At 46.3% G+C, this 16,576-nt stretch overlaps 1 protein-coding gene across 1 annotated transcript in view; it reads left to right on the top strand.

Moving 5' to 3' along the window:
* The window catches only part of DIP2B (disco interacting protein 2 homolog B), a 738,038-nt gene that overhangs the window by 671,990 nt on the left and 49,472 nt on the right, over nucleotides 1-16,576 (top strand). The window contains exons 34-35 of the mRNA XM_069230866.1: nucleotides 1,648-1,705; nucleotides 2,574-2,648. Of these exons, the coding sequence (XP_069086967.1) occupies nucleotides 1,648-1,705; nucleotides 2,574-2,648 (133 nt within the window). The remainder of the gene's footprint in view (nucleotides 1-1,647; nucleotides 1,706-2,573; nucleotides 2,649-16,576) is intronic.

Genomic DNA, 16,576 nt, shown 5'->3' with positions numbered 1-16,576 from the left:
GCTGCCTCTCTTTGCTGGTTCCACGATACAGGAGGGAAGTCCTTACTCGGTCCTCTTTCTAGTGCAGTCAAGGTCTGAGTTTATGGTATCATGGGTGCCCTACCTATTCTCAGAAAATGCTCTTCAGGGTAGGGTGTGGATGGTAGCCAATGGGCTACCAGTTTCCTTCCCACCTGATGACCACTTCCTGCAAAGTGTGGCACCTGAGCATCCCAGGATACATCATTCTGCTCACTTCCAATATGGCAGGACCCCTTTTCTGGCATGTGGAGCTCCCTAGCCCAACCCAGAGGCGTGGCTTCCAAGGAAGCTTCATGCCCTTGGAAACCCGGTTTGACAGCTGGTTTTCCTTCTCCTGTCCCTAGTGCCAGCATGTTCGTCTGAACAATGGAGCAGCTCCCCTCCCAAGTGCTCCCCATTTCCCCTTCAAAGGCGTCTTCTCCTTTAAAGCTCGCATTTTGGGGCAAAACCTTTGTTGCTTCCTGCATGAGCGAGGTGACATCTCCTTCCAGAGCAGGCCCCTTTTGTTTCCTTTCCTGAAAACTGTTATCATTTCTCCCAGGATTGCCGAAAGCTCTCTCAGTGACAGGACCCCATGTGCGACCAATATGGGCAGAGGGGAGTAAAAGTAACCATGTGGCAACTTTGTTAAAGTTTCCAACTGCAACTTGTTGCATTAATTTCAAACGGAGAATCAAGTTGGGCTTATTTTAAAAAGTAGTTTGATACCTCCTAGGAAGACCCACTTTGGTTGCACCATTTCACGGTTGGCACAGCGGAGAGGGTCAACGTGTAACTTTGTACTTGCCAATTGGGCGACCAAGCCTTTCCTCAGAAAAATAACAGTTTCGCAATTTTTATTAGGAGATGTAAAACTACATGATCTGCCTGTGAGATACGTTGAGCCCTGCCTTAGGATTCAATAGGCCTGCCACAGGGGATAACTTAAACATATACCAGGGTGGAAGTCTGGCTTTGCCATTATTTAAATGGCAAAGTTGGGCTAGCAGTTTAAACTGCTTTTCCAGCATGCAAATGGTGAGCTGGGATTCTTGTTTCACTCATGTCACACCCAGGATGGCATAACCAGTGCTGCAGTCCTTAAGGAAACTCACTAGCTTACATACTCTGGGTACCATTTACTATCGATGTACAGGTAAGTTAGCTTAGCCAAATGGGTATGAGCCAATTTGACATACCGGTTAAAGGATAAGGGCACAATCACTGAAAAACCAGCAGCATAAGTCCAAAAGCTTGGGGGTGACTGTGAAAAAAAGAGGCATTTCCTTACACAGACCATTTGCTGTCTCACATGAAAACATATTCTGTGAAAAGTTTTAGATATAGAAATACTACTGTGTATACTTTGTCATCCAGTTGTTTGCTATGGCTGGGTGTTGTTTCTTGTTGCCCTTCATCTTTTTATGTTCCTGTATGTGTGTGTCATCGGAGAAAAAAAAAAATTGCATCTATCACCTCTGAAATGTTGGCTTCAGTGTGTACGTCTGGATGGATATTACATTTTCCCTGAGGTGACAATCATTTCAGCCATCAACAACCTAGCAGTCATGCCAGTGTTTCTTGTAAGTCAAACTTTTGCCAAAACACGTTTTCAAATAATTTAAAATATCTTTCATTGCTGTGCAGGATGCGTTTAGTGGAGAGAGGAGCCCCCCAGAGTTTACCACTTTCAGAATCTGGCAAGGTAATCTAATGTTATCTTTGAATACTGAATCTTTGCACACCATGCATACTCCATCTGCAATATTCAATGCTTTGAATATTCTAGAAAAAAGCAAATATACTAGTAGTTGTTAAATCAGGAAGTTTCTGATGAGCAGTCTCTATTTTCAGTGGCAGTGATTGTTCCATCAATTTGTGTATGCATGCTACAGGGCATATGCTAGTAGATGTGACATTTCTAGCTTATCTAGGCGAGACAGTGTGTGGCTACGTCCTTGGCCTGCACTTTAAAAGCAGTGAGCCTATTCTTATTTTTACACTCTTTCCAAGCTGAAAAACATGTCTGGAGAAACCACAACCTGAACTTTGTGTAGTGCATGATGTAATGAAAATAATCAATACATTTATACCCTTTTAAATGTAACAGAAAATATTTCCTACATTGGTTATAAGGCATAGTTTTGTGACACTATTTAAGTAAAACTTCCAAACATATTTTAGCAGCACAAAGAATCCCAGCCCTAGGCTATTATATTTGCACACATGGACCACAAAAAGGTCTGGATCTTAAAGTGACAAACACAAGACTTGGGACAGGGAATTTCTAGATAATGCGGTCTGAAACCTGAGTTGTACTGATCCTTTTTGTTTGAAAAAGTGTAGTATGAGGTAAGGGTAACGTCCCACGTAAGGGGTTAAATGTCTTAGGCTGACCTTAAGTTATCAATAAGAAGACCAACATTAGTCTTTTAAAAACATAGTGTGTTTTTGCTATAATCCTGTAGAGATTGCATTCCCAACATAACGTTTAAGATATTTCTGGTTACTACAATAAATATGCTAGCTGCTAATTACTGCACTTTTTCCTGTTTAACCTCAATTCTACTTAGATCTTACCTGGAGTTCGAGTAATAATAGTCAATCCAGAGACCAAAGGACCTCTGGGAGATGCGCACCTTGGAGAGGTAAGTTGATTTAAATGTTTTATTAGAGAGAAAAAAACATTTTAAAGGGTTACATTAAGTGGGGCTTCACATACTCTTTTCTTTCGGTAAATTGTTAATGTGGCATGAAGGATTGATTCCTGCACCAGCTATGTAACACTACAGTACTAGTAGGTCATCAGTAATGGCAAATCACGATAGGGGTACAGTGCTACGGACGGACAGCATTTAGTAGGGACCTATAAAAAGAAGCTCTACAAAATTAATGTTACTCCCACTACTTTCTGGTGCCCAAAAAGGACAAGGGCCTCGGCCCTATCCTAGACCTTCAGTCTCTTAATCGCATCCTCAAGAAGGAGGAGTTGAAAATGCTCAATCTGGCTCAGGTTCTATCTGCCCTGGACCCAAGAGACTGGATGGTAGCATTGGACTTGCAGGACGCCTATTTCCATAGTCCCGTCCTGCCTGCCCACAGACGTTACTTGCGATTCACTGAGGGCCATGACCATTTTCAATTAACTGTGCTCCCCTTTGGCCTTACCATCACCCCTCGGATGTTCACCAAGGTGATGGCAGTGGTTGCATCTCATCTGTGCAGGTTAGGGATTTCTGGCTTCCCCTACCTCGACGACTGGCTGTTGAAGACAGGCTTACCCCAGGCTATCGTCTCCCTCCTCCAGATTAAGGTGGACCTCCTGCATTTCCTGGGGTTCACTATAAACATGCCAAAGACACACCCGATTCCATCTTAGATGCTCCCATTCATAAGAGCTGTTTCGGGCTTATCCTCCAGAGCAGTGAATCCAGAAAATTCAGGCTATGATACCAATGTTTCAGCTTCTATCCTGGATTTCAGTAAGACTGACTCTGAGGCTGCTGGGCCTCAGGCCTCCTGCGTCATGCTGGTCACACATGCCAGATCGCATATGTGGGCTCTGCAGTGGGACCCTGAAGTTCCAGTGGACGCAGCATCCGAGGAATCTCTCCAACATCGTCCAGATCTCGGAATGAACTGCACATGTTCTGCTACAGTGGCTCTCGAACCGCAATTGGGTCAGAGGCAGATCCATCTCTCTTCCCTAGCCAGATCTGACAGTAGTGGCAGACGCGTCACTCCTGGAATAGGACGGCCACATGGGAGAGGCGTAGGTCAGAGGCATCTGGTCTCTGGCGGAGTCCGGGCTCCACAGCAACCTTTTGGAGCTCAGGGTGATCAGACTGGCATAGAAAGCATTCCTTCCTTCTCTCAAAGGGAAAGTAGTGCAGGTGTTCACAGACCACACCACCACCATGTGGTACTGCAACAAGCAGAGCCGGGTGGGGTCGCACACCCGTTTTGAAGAGGCTATGCGGTTCTGGACATGGCTGGAACATCAGGGCATTTCCCTGGTGGTTCATCACCTGGCAGGCTCTCTCAATGCCAGAACGGACAAACTCCGCTGGTAATGCCTGGTCGATCACGAATGGCGTTTCCATCCAGAGGTGGCGCAAGGTCTCTTTCAGCAGTTGGGAGAGCAATGTTAGATCTGTGCGCCTCTGCAGAGACACACAATGTCAACAGTTTTGTGCATTGGAGTTCGAAAGGCAGCACTCGCTTGGCGATGCTTTTCATCTCGAGTGGACCTCAGGCCTCCTGTGTATGCCTTTCCACCATACCACTTCTGCTAAGAGTTTTCAAGAACATCAAGAAGGATGGGGCCCAAGTAAGTAATCTTGGTTGCTCCGGACTGGGCACAGAGGAGTATGGTGTTCAGAACTACAGGGAGTGCAGAATTATTAGGCAAGTTGTATTTTTGAGGATTAATTTTATTATTGAACAACAACCATGTTCTCAATGAACCCAAAAAACTCATTAATATCAAAGCTGAATATTTTTGGAAGTAGTTTTTAGTTTGTTTTTAGTTTTAGCTATGTTAGGGGGATATCTGTGTGTGCAGGTGACTATTACTGTGCATAATTATTAGGCAACTTAACAAAAAAATATATATACCCATTTCAATTATTTATTATTACCAGTGAAACCAATATAACATCTCAACATTCACAAATATACATTTCTGACATTCAAAAACAAAACAAAAACAAATCAGTGACCAATGTAGCCACCTTTCTTTGCAAGGACACTCAAAAGCCTGCCATCCATGGATTCTGTCAGTGTTTTGATCTGTTCACCATCAACATTGCGTGCAGCAGCAACCACAGCCTCCCAGACACTGTTCAGAGAGGTGTACTGTTTTACCTCCTTGTAAATCTCACATTTGATGATGGACCACAGGTTCTCAATGGGGTTCAGATCAGGTGAACAAGGAGGCCATGTCATTAGATTTCCTTCTTTTATACCCTTTTTTGCCAGCCACGCTGTGGAGTACTTGGACGCGTGTGATGGAGCATTGTCCTGCATGAAAATCATGTTTTTCTTGAAGGATGCAGACTTCTTCCTGTTCCACTGCTTGAAGAAGGTGTCTTCCAGGAACTGGCAGTAGGACTGGGAGTTGAGCTTGACTCCATCCTCAACCCGAAAAGGCCCCACAAGCTCATCTTTGATGATACCAGCCCAAACCAGTACTCCACCTCCACCTTGCTGGCGTCTGAGTCGGACTGGAGCTCTCTGCCCTTTACCAATCCAGCCACGGGCCCATCCATCTGGCCCATCAAGACTCACTCTCATTTCATCAGTCCATAAAACCTTAGAAAAATCAGTCTTGAGATATTTCTTGGCCCAGTCTTGACGTTTCAGCTTGTGTGTCTTGTTCAGTGGTGGTCGTCTTTCAGCCTTTCTTACCTTGGCCATGTCTCTGAGTATTGCACACCTTGTGCTTTTGGGCACTCCAGTGATGTTGCAGCTCTGAAATATGGCCAAACTGGTGGCAAGTGGCATCGTGGCAGCTGCACGCTTGACTTTTCTCAGTTCATGGGCAGTTATTTTGCGCCTTGGTTTTTCCACACGCTTCTTGCGACCCTGTTGACTATTTTGAATGAAACGCTTGATTGTTCGATGATCACGCTTCAGAAGCTTTGCAATTTTAAGAGTGCTGCATCCCTCTGCAAGATATCTCACTATTTTTGACTTTTCTGAGCCTGTCAAGTCCTTCTTTTGACCCATTTTGCCAAAGGAAAGGAAGTTGCCTAATAATTATGCACACCTGATATAGGGTGTTGATGTCATTAGACCACACCCCTTCTCATTACAGAGATGCACATCACCTAATATGCTTAATTGGTAGTAGGCTTTCGAGCCTATACAGCTTGGAGTAAGACAACATGCATAAAGAGGATGATGTGGTCAAAATACTCATTTGCCTAATAATTCTGCACTCCCTGCATTGAGCAGGGCCACTGATCCTCCACTGAGACTGCCCCATCGGGAGGATCTTCTGTCGCAGCAGCAGGGGAAGGTTCTCCACCCGAACCTGTTCAGTCTCCGCCTTCATGTGTAGAGATTGAGTGGCGCCAGTTGATGGCTTTTGACCTTCCACTTGAAGTCTGTGATGTAATCTTGGCAGCCAGACGTCCCTCCACCAAAACGGTTTACGCCTGTCTTTGGTATAAATTTGTGGCATGGTGTACCAACAATCTGTTGATCCCCTCTCTGCTCCTCTTTCTGAGGTTTTTGTGTTCATTCTTTTTTTGGCCCAGCATGGCTCTGCTTTGGGCACCCTTAAAGATTATTTTTTGGCTATCTCAGCCTTTCTTAGGTTGCCTTATCAGCCTTCACTCTTTCAAGTCTCCTATTGTTAGTAGATTCCTTAAGGGCCTCACCCATTTGTTTCCTCCCACTCCGTTTATCATGCCTCAGTGGGACCTCAATCTTCTCCTTACTTAATGTGCTCTCCCTTTGAGCCTATTCAGAATTGTCCCTTACGTCTCCTTACTTTCAAACCTGTTTTTCTTGTTGCCATCACTTCTGCTCGCAGAGTGAGTGAGCTTCAGGCTCTATCTTCTAAGCTCTCATTATTGTCTGTGCACCCTGACAAAGTGGTGTTATACACTAAGACTTCATTCCTTCCCAAAGTCATTACACCTTTTCATGTAGGCCAGTCCATCACTTTGCCTACTTGTTACGCACCTCCATATTCCTCTCATGAGGAGGAGCGACTCCACTGCCTGGATCCAAAAAGAGGGTTGGCATCCTATCTCAATCGCACTAAAGATTTCCGGGTGGACGATCAACATTTTGTTGGATATGTAGGTGCGAAGAAAGGGAAGGCGGTGCAAAAATGTACCATCTCACAATGGGTACTTCTTTGCATCAAAATTTGATATGCTTTGGCAAAGAAGCAACCCCCTGAGGGCTTGTGCACTCATTCCACCAAAGCAACTGCTGCTTCCACGCCGTTAGCACATGGAGTTCCTGTCTTGGATATCTGTCAGGCAGCTATGTGGGCATCCTAGCACATGTTTACTAAACATTACTATCTGGACAGTCAGGTCCGTAGGGACGGCTACTTTGGCTGTTCGGTCCAGCAGGACTTTCTAGTATGATCTTGGTTCGCAGCCCACCTCTGAGGATGGCATCGCATTGCTTGAGTATCTATTCTAAGGTAAGGAAATTGCAACTAGAAGTCTCTATCAGATGTACAAGTTACTTACCTTTGGTAACAATATATCTGGTAGAGACATATTCTAGTTGCAGATTCCTTACTGACCCACCCATCCTCCCCACTTGCGAACTGATTTCTAGGGATAGGGCTTCCCCATTGAAGGCCTTAGCTCTGGCGCACCAATTTCAGTGTTCTTCGCAGCTCTGCCCTTTGGTGTAGAAAGTCGTGGAAAGAAACTGACATCACTGTGTTGAGGCGGCGTCTATGTACTACTCCTGATGTCATCAAGGCGACTACGATGCCAGCGACGCCCGCGAAGCTGCCGCCACTTACTGACGCACAAGGGTATTGCTCAAAGGAAAAAATCTCCGGATTCAGTCTGACGCCTGGGGGGAAATTCTAAGGTAAGCAACTAGAATATGTCTCTACTAGATATATCATTACCAAAGGTAAGTAACTTTTACTTTAAGAGTCTTACCCATATGTTTCCTCCATCACCACTCATAATGCCCCACTGGGATCTAAACTTGGTTCCTGCATCCTTAATGTGTGCTCCTTTTTTGCTGCCCCATGATTGTGCTTTCACGCTGCTTCTGACATTAAAAACAGACTTTCTTTTGCCGTTACATCTGCCTGATGTGTGAGGGAGCTGCAGGCATTATCATGTAAGCCACCCTACCTTTACTTCTATCCTGACAAAGTGGTGCTTTGCACCAGGGCTTCATTTTTGCCAGAAATGGTTACGCCTTTTCATGTAGGCCAACCCATCACCTTGCCTACTTTTTACATGGATAGATTTCACTCTTGGTCCCAAAAAAAGTTGACGTTCTACTTGATAGTACCAAAGAGTTCCGGGTAGATGACCAACTCTTTGTTGGGTATGTGGGCGCGAAGAAAGGTCGGGCGGTGCAGAAGAGAACCATCTCTAGATGGTTTGTTCTTTGTATTAAAATGTGCTACGCATTGGCTAAAAGGCCCAAAGGGTTTGCACGCTCACTCTACTAGAGGAACAGCTGCAAACACGTCAGCAGGTGGAGTTTCAGTCCTGGACATTTGTTAGGCAGCAAAGTGGGCTTCACTCTACACGTTCACTAAACACTACTGGCTGAAAAGTCAGCTCCGAAGGGATGGGTATTTTGCCCGTTCGGGCCTGCAGGACTTCCTGGTGTGATGGTTTGCAGACCCAGAGGATGGTATTGCTTGGATAGCTATTCTAAGGTTAGGAATCTGCAACTAGAAGCCTCTATCAGATGAACAAGTTACTTACCTTCTGTAACCCCTTATCTCATAGAAATATATTATAATTGCAAATTACTTACTGGACCCACCCATCCTCCCTGCTCTGCAAACTGATTTCTGGGGACAGGGACTCCCCTTTCAGGGTGCTAGTTCTGACGCACCAGTGGTCAGTGTTCTTCATGGCTCTGCGCTTGGCGTGGAAAGCCGTGAAAAGAAACTGATGTCCGCTCACTGGGGTAGCACTTAACCAGGTCCCGCAACATCATATCCGGCGCACATGATGCAGACGATGGACGCAGAGCCGACCAATGCCACCTGATAGCACACAGGGTTACTGCTTGAGAAAAAGCTCCGGATCCAGACTGACGCCTGGGAGAAATTCTAAGTTAATGAATCTGCAACTAGAATATGTCTCCCCCAGATAAGGCGTTACTGAAGGTAAGTAATTTGTTCTTTAGGTACGTCTCTTTCCTGCTAGGTCTCCAGTATATTAAATTCAGTTGAGTCATCCTGAAGTATGGAGCCTTTAGCTTTTTTCTTCCTGAAGAAGATAAACAGAAGATCAGTCACTTAGACCTCAGAGAGCAGCTCCAGTGCCTGGGTATCAGCAGGCATCTGGAGTCCTGGAGTCTTCTTTCTTCCAGTGGGCTTTCTTCAGGTGTAGTCGTGCGAGGTCTGGGAATTTTCAGAGGAAGTGGTGGTACAGAGCAAATCTTATCCTGTTCACTACCTAGTGATTTAAGATTTTTCACACCTAATCCAGTGTAATTTCTGGTCCTATGCTAACCCCTCTTTTACACTGTCTTGTAAAGTTTCTACTGTCAAAAGTCCAACAAGCCATAAATCCTAAATGGCTAAACCCATCTTTCATCAGAACTGTCTCTGATTGTCCATGGCCCCCTCCTCTGTGCAGCTCAAGTTTCTTTACTGAGTCAGGGTCAAGAACTGGATTTCTGCTCTGTTGGAACTGGTCTTGGGAGTCTAAGTAGGTTCTGGGATTGGGAACAGATCCTGTAAAACCTGTTTATAATTTCCATATCCAAAGAGGTAGTGTGAAGGTTTCCCTTTATTGTGCCCACTGTGATTGTACCAAGTCTCAATTAATTTCCCAGTTTTTGATCACATTCCAGCCTTCCAGGGCCCAGAGGCCAGGGTGGTGTTCTCTGAAGTGCAGGGTTGTTGACAACAGGCAGTTATGTGAATTGGCCTCTGCTGGTGAGAGGAGTGGCTGAACTGGCTCTATGCCAGTATTGGGTTAATGCAGCACAAAATACATTTTTGTAACATTTATTTTTGATTAACGTTAGCTAAAATCTTATTTCTCCATTGCTTTAGATTTTGAAAGCAGAGTAGAAAATGTTGATTATTTTTGCTGGTATTTTCCCAGGTGAAGATACAAATTAAGGATTTTAGTTATATCTACAAATGTTCACGGAGAATATGGCTTAACCTACACAGTTCAAACAGTTTTTAGATAATCATCACTGTGAGAACACACTAAATCCCATATGTAGTGAACCACCTTTTTGTATCTCTTAAGCGCCCGGCACTGTAGACCTACAAGGCTGTAAGTGTCACTAATATAATAAAAATAGGTTTTCTTACATGGCAAATCCACTTTCCTTTTCGTACATTACTGTAGTGGTTTTGAAGTGTTGCTAAGCCAGAGCATACAGTGCCCCTCCTTGCTGCCATTTCTTGTTGTCATCTATTTGGGAGTAGTAAATACATACTACAGTACACATATGACATTTAACTTCTGATGGATAATCTATCTAACTGCAAATTCCTACTTGTGAAATTTCACAGGTACCCGACTGGTGCCGAAAAACTCGAAAGTTGTGCTCCGGTAGGTGACCCCATGTAACTCTGCATCAGCGCAGTTCCAGAAGTGACAAATCCACATGAAAATGCCATCCATGTGTATTGACATAAGTTTCTTTGTTTGCATGCTTTCAGGCACGTATCCGGAGCACCTACTCTGTGAAGACATTTTTCTTTCAAACTTTTCTAGTGTCCAAGGGAACATGTCACCCCTAAAACTACCAGGTTTAAACGATATAGGGACTGTCACAAACAGAAGTCCGCAACAGATCCCCCACTAGGTTTGCTTCTGGTGCTTGGGTTTGACCCATGTCTCCAAAACCTGTAATGGCTATGCTCAGATGAATCTTAAAGCCATCAAAGAACGCAAAGGGATGCTGTGAATGGCAAAGCACTGCACCATGGTTGTTCTGCCCTAGGTTGAAGTTGAGAGTGCGGATCTTCTCCTGTTCCCGAAGTCGTTCCTGTGGCAGATCTTTGTCAAAGTCTTCCAGTTATGTTAAGGAGATTTATAGGGTGCATGGCTACCTGAAGGCCCCCCAGAGCTAAGTACCAATTTTCAGAACATGGTATGATGAGTAAGCTCCAAAAAGCCAGGTTTTAAGCAACTGATGGATTAAGGGCTCATGGGTGGTCAGCCGGAGGCAGAGAAGTAGTAATTTGCCTCCTAGAAAAGGCATTGAGCTTTTCTATTATTTCAGACACTACTGGTAACATAGAGATAGGTCTGGAGTTATTCAGAAGGGCTGAATCGAGATGAAGCTTTTTCAATAGAGGCTTGACTATGGCATGTTTCCATTGGTCAGGGACAATGCTCCCGTTAAGGGAGGAGTTCAGAAGATCGGTAACCACCGGAGTTGTAACAGAAGCATCCAATGCAAGAACCTGTGTGGGGGCAGGATCAAAAGGAGAGCCTGATTTCAGTGCGGCTCATGAGTTAGAAACCCAGTCTTCGGTAAGGGGAGAGAAGTGTGAAAGTGAAATGCCATGTATTAGGGGCGTAATGTGAAATTCCAGAAAAAAACGAATAGATATCTGCTATCTTTTGTTGGAAGTAGAGTGCTAAATTGTTACTATGTACTTGGGGGGCATCCAAGAGCTCACTATGCATGTTAGGCTGCGCAACCTCTTTAAGTATATGAAAGATCTCCTTAGGTGAGTTGGAAGACTGTTCAATTCATGATGCATAGGTAGAATGGGGTGACTTAATTTCCAAATGGAAGTGTCTAATTGCATTTCTATAATCCCTCTTTAAAGAGGGATCATAGGATTTTCTCCATTTCCTTTCCAGGCACTTAGTCTTTTTTTAATAGGTGAAGGTGAGGGGGAAAACCAGGGAGCACTTTTTTTTCGTTGGGTTCCTACTTTGGTTGAATAAGAGAGTATTATATCTAAGGTTAGTAATCCACCCATTGAATGCCTCTCAGAAATCAGCAGTATGATCAGTGAGTTGAAGACGTAACATGAGAAGTGTAAGGAAATGCCTCCTTGGCATGGTTACCCCCTGACTTTTTGCCTTTGCTGATGCCAAGTTATGATTTGAAAGTGTGCTGAGGCCTGCTAACCAGGCCCAAGCACCAGTGTTCTTTCCCTAACCTGTACTTTTGTTTCCACAATTGGCTCACCCTGGCATCCAGGTAAGTCGCTTGTAACTGGTACCCCTGGTACCAAGGGTCCTGATGCCAGGGAAGGTCTCTAAGGGATGCAGCATGTCTTATGCCACCCTGGGGACCCCTCACTCAGCACAGACACACTGCTTGCCAGCTTGTGTGTGCTAGTGGGGATAAAACGACTAAGTCGACATGGCACTCCCCTCAGGGTGCCATGCTAGCCTCACACTGCCTGTAGGTATAGATAAGTCACCCCTCTAGCAGGCCTTACAGCCCTAAGGCAGGGTGCACTATACCATAGGTGAGGGCATAAGTGCATGAGCACTATGCCCCTACAGTGTCTAAGCAAAACCTTAGACATTGTAAGTGCAGGGTAGCCATAAGAGTATATGGTCTGGGAGTCTGTCATACACGAACTCCACAGCACCATAATGGCTACACTGAAAACTGTGAAGTTTGGTATCAAACTTCTCAGCACAATAAATGCACACTGATGCCAGTGTACATTTTATTGTAACATACACCCCAGAGGGCACCTTAGAGGTGCTCCCTGAAACCTTAACCAACTACCAGTGTAGGCTGACTAGTTTTAGAAGCCTGCCACTCACCAGACATGTTGCTGGCCACATGGGGAGAGTGCCTTTGTCACTCTTTGGCTAGTAACAAAGCCTGTACTGGGTGGAGGTGCTTCTCACCTCCCCTGCAGGAACTGTAACACCTGGCGGTGAGCCTCAAAGGCTCACCCCCTTTGTTACAGCACCCCAGGGCACTCCAGCTAGTGGAGTTGCCCGCCCCCTCCAGCCACGGCCCCACTTCTGGCGGCAAGGCCGAAGGAGATAATGAGAAAAACAAGGAGTCGTCACTGGCCAGTCCAGACAGCCCCTAAGGTGTCCTGAGGTGACTCTGACTTTTAGAAATCCTCCATCTTGCAGATGGAGGATTCCCCCAATAGGGATAGGAATGTGCCCCCCTCCCCTCAGGGAGGAGGCACAAAGACGGTGTAGCCACCCTCAGGGCTAGTAGCCATTGGCTACTAACCCCCAGACCTAAACACACCCCTAAATCGAGTATTTAGGGGCTCCCAGAACACAGCAAGATAGATTCCTGCAACCTAAGACGAAGAAGGACTGCTGAGCTGAAAAACCTGCAGAGAAGACAGAGACACCAACTGCTTTGGCCCCAGCTCTACCGGCCTGTCTCCCCACTTCTAAAGACACTGCTCCAGCGACGCGTTCCACAGGGTCCAGCGACCTCTGAACCCTCAGAGGACTACCCTGCATCTAGAAGGACCAAGAACTCCCGAGGACAGCGGCTCTGTTCCACAAAGACTGCAACTTTGCAACAAAGAAGCAACTTTGAAACAACACACGTTTCCCGCCGGAAGCGTGAGACTTTGCACTCTGCACCCGACGCCCCCGGCTCGACTTGTGGAGAGCAAACACCACAGGGAGGACTCCCCGGCGACTACGAGACCGTGAGTAGCCAGAGTTGACACCCCTGAGCCCCGACAGTGACGCCTGAAGAGGGAATCCCGAGGCTCCCCCTGACCGCGACTGCCTGCTTCAAAGACCCGACGCCTGGTAAAGACACTGCACCCGCAGCACCCAGAACCTGAAGGATCCGACCTCCAGTGCAGGAGCGACCCCCAGGTGGCCCTCTCCCTTGCCCAGGTGGTGGCTACCCCGAGGAGCCCCCCCCCCCCCCCCCCCTTGCCTGCCTGCATCGCTGAAGAGATCCCTTGGTCTCCCATTGAAACCTATTGCGAACCCGCACACTGCACCCGGCCGCCCCCGTGCCGGTGAGGGTGTACTTTTTGTGCTGACTTGTGTCCCCCCGGTGCCCTACAAAAACTCCCTGGTCTGCCCTCCGAAGACGCGGGTACTTACCTGCTGGCAGACTGGAACCGGGGCACTCCCTTCTCCATTGAAGCCTATGCGTTTTGGGCACCACTTTGACCTCTGCACCTGACCGGCCCTGAGCTGCTGGTGTGGTAACTTTGGGGTTGCCCTGAACCCCCAACGGGGGGCTACCTTGGACACAACTTTGAACCCCGTAGGTGGTTTACTTACCTGCAAAAACTAACAAACACTTACCTCCCCCAGGAACTGTTGAAAATTGCACCAAGTGCCTAGTTTTAAAATAGCTATATGCCATTTGTGTGAAAACTGTATATGCTATTTTGCTAATTCAAAGTTCCTAAAGTTCCTAAGTGAAGTACCTTTTATTTAAAGTATTTTTTGTAAATCTTGAACCTGTGGTTCTTAAAATAAACTAAGAAAATATATTTTTCTATACAAAAACCTATTGGCCTGGAATTGTCTTTGAGTGTGTGTTCCTCATTTATTGCCTGTGTGTGTACAACAAATGCTTAACACTAACCTCTGATAAGCCTACTGCTCGACCACACTACCACAAAAAAGAGCATTAGAATTATCTCTTTTTGCCACTATCTTACCTCTAAGGGGAACCCTTGGACTCTGTGCATACTATTTCTTACTTTGAAATAGTACATACAGAGCCAACTTCCTACAAGAAGTCAAAGCAGGACTTGGCCCCTTCCTACCACTTCCACTCTCTTGAGAATACGCAAAGGAATCATCATGCCTCACGGTCTCACTTATGTTCCACTAAGAAGCTGATTTCATCCTTAGTCCCGATGCTTCCTGGTTTCCTGAGTCCATTGGTGATATTACAGCAGGTCAAAGCTGTGCGTCTCTGGTACATTTCGATCTCCTTCAGGCCCCAAGGATCCACTGGGTCCTCCAGTTGGGTTACTGCTTGCAGATGTGTCCTTGGTTACGTCTGCATCCATAAATCTACTTTGGGTTCCTCACTGGTGCTGGTGACAATCTGTTGGTCACTTAAATGTCAGCACCAGCACAGACTGTCTCAAAGGAGGAGTCACAAACAATCGTCTTATCTGACTCCAAGCCAACTTCATCTCAGGCTTGACCAGGGCTGCGTCCAGATCTTGATGTGGTGCAGCTAATACTCAATCCATAAGACTCAGACACTGTTTCACTGGAGTACACCTGTGAACAGACAATAAATAAACATTTTGGTTCTGACTCCAACCAGAGCAAACCGTGTGGACATGACAAAGGAGGAAGTGGAGAAGATGTTGCCTCAAGGAGCTGCAAGATAGCAATGGGTTGAACACTTCACCTGATACTGTGGTGTCTTCCCCCCTGGATGAGCAATGAAGGAAAGTACATCTTTTGCTACTACGTTTGGAGTGGCTACTGAGGTCCTTGACCCCATCTCCCAACTACGGAGGTAAAAACTAATGTGCTTACTGAGGTCCTTTAGCCTAGCCAGGCACTGACTCAACTTGGACTGAACCATACTTTGGCCCCGGTCAACCAATAAGTCGCTGTCTCTGTAGCCCATCCCCAGGTGACCTGGATTTCTTGACCCGGTATCCAACTCCTGAGAGGTTTGTAGTGCAGGTGTCTGTCAGCAGACTGAACCCTGATGCCTTCCCAACTATCCCTCCTGACGGACCGTTCAAATTTATGTATACTTTTGACACACTAATGTTTCCCTGGGCCTGCTTTGCCTTGATGTTGGTCAACGGCAGTTGCTTCCTTGGACGCTACACCCAAGCTCTGTGGGACACGGCCAGTGAGATCTTAAAAGCAGTCCCGGAAGATTTATGAGTTTCTTTGGCCCAAACCAGTTAAGACAACCAGGATGCAGCCACGTTTGTCATCTGCTCGGGCCTAGACACCATGGATTGTCTGGGAAGGGCTGTGACAACAAGTGTGGTTTCTCTGGGGGACATCCAAGTGCCCTTGATGGATTTGTATTCTGCCGGTTTGGTGAAAAGGTGGACTTTGTCCTGAAACGTTTTAAGGAGAGAAGCCAAGCCATAGCACACTATTTGAGACTTTCACCTCCAGTCGGGCAATCCTCCTAAGGGGTAACCCTTTCAGGGGTATGGTAGGGGCTTGGTGCATTGACCACATCAGGCCCCAATACCTACACAATAAGCTATCCAACCCTTTCAAAATAAGGCCTATGGGTTCCACAGACAACAATCTGTCTGTCATGGAAGCAATACATCTCCATCCCCTGCTCCTCTGGCAACAACCTTCAAGCTTCTTTAGTGTGCCTTTAATGGCACACCGCCGTCCAGTAGGATATAGGGTCAGCCATTTTCTTCTTGAGGAGTGGCAAAAGAGGTGGGTGCTTGTATTTGTCCAATGGAGCTATGACCTGCCATTTATTTTAAGACTGCTGCACCTTTCACCTACATCAGAGCAGCGTTCGAAGGAACATCAGTCCATGTTACACCAGGTGGTGCGGTGCAGGCTCTTTGGTCGAGTGAGTCCAAGAGATGGTACCTGCCTCAGAAGTAGGGGCAAGGTGTTATTTCTTCTACTTCCTTGTGCTTAAGGATGCCACCCTGTGCAAGGACAAATTCAATACACTCACTGTGACTCAGGTTTTGTCTGTCCTGTAGACTGGATTATGGGATTGGACCTTCAGGTTGCTTGTTTCCACATTCCTGTTCTGAAATCCCACAAGCACTCCATATCTGTGGTTTAAGATGGGCCACCATCACTTTCAGATTGCCGTACTCTGAGGCTCACCAGTGCCCCTCAGGTGTTCACAAAGGTGATGATGGTGGTCTCTGCTCATCGTTGGAGGTCGGGGTACCAGTCTTCCCTTACTTTGGTGACTGCTAGTCTTAAACCCCCTCCAAATTATGTTAATCCTCTCAACATCGTTG

Source organism: Pleurodeles waltl, chromosome 4_2 (genome assembly GCF_031143425.1).
Source record: "Pleurodeles waltl isolate 20211129_DDA chromosome 4_2, aPleWal1.hap1.20221129, whole genome shotgun sequence".
In the NCBI taxonomy this organism is placed as follows: domain Eukaryota; kingdom Metazoa; phylum Chordata; class Amphibia; order Caudata; family Salamandridae; genus Pleurodeles; species Pleurodeles waltl.
The sequence above is the reverse complement of the archived record's forward strand: the minus strand, read 5'-3'. Positions and strand labels throughout refer to the sequence as shown.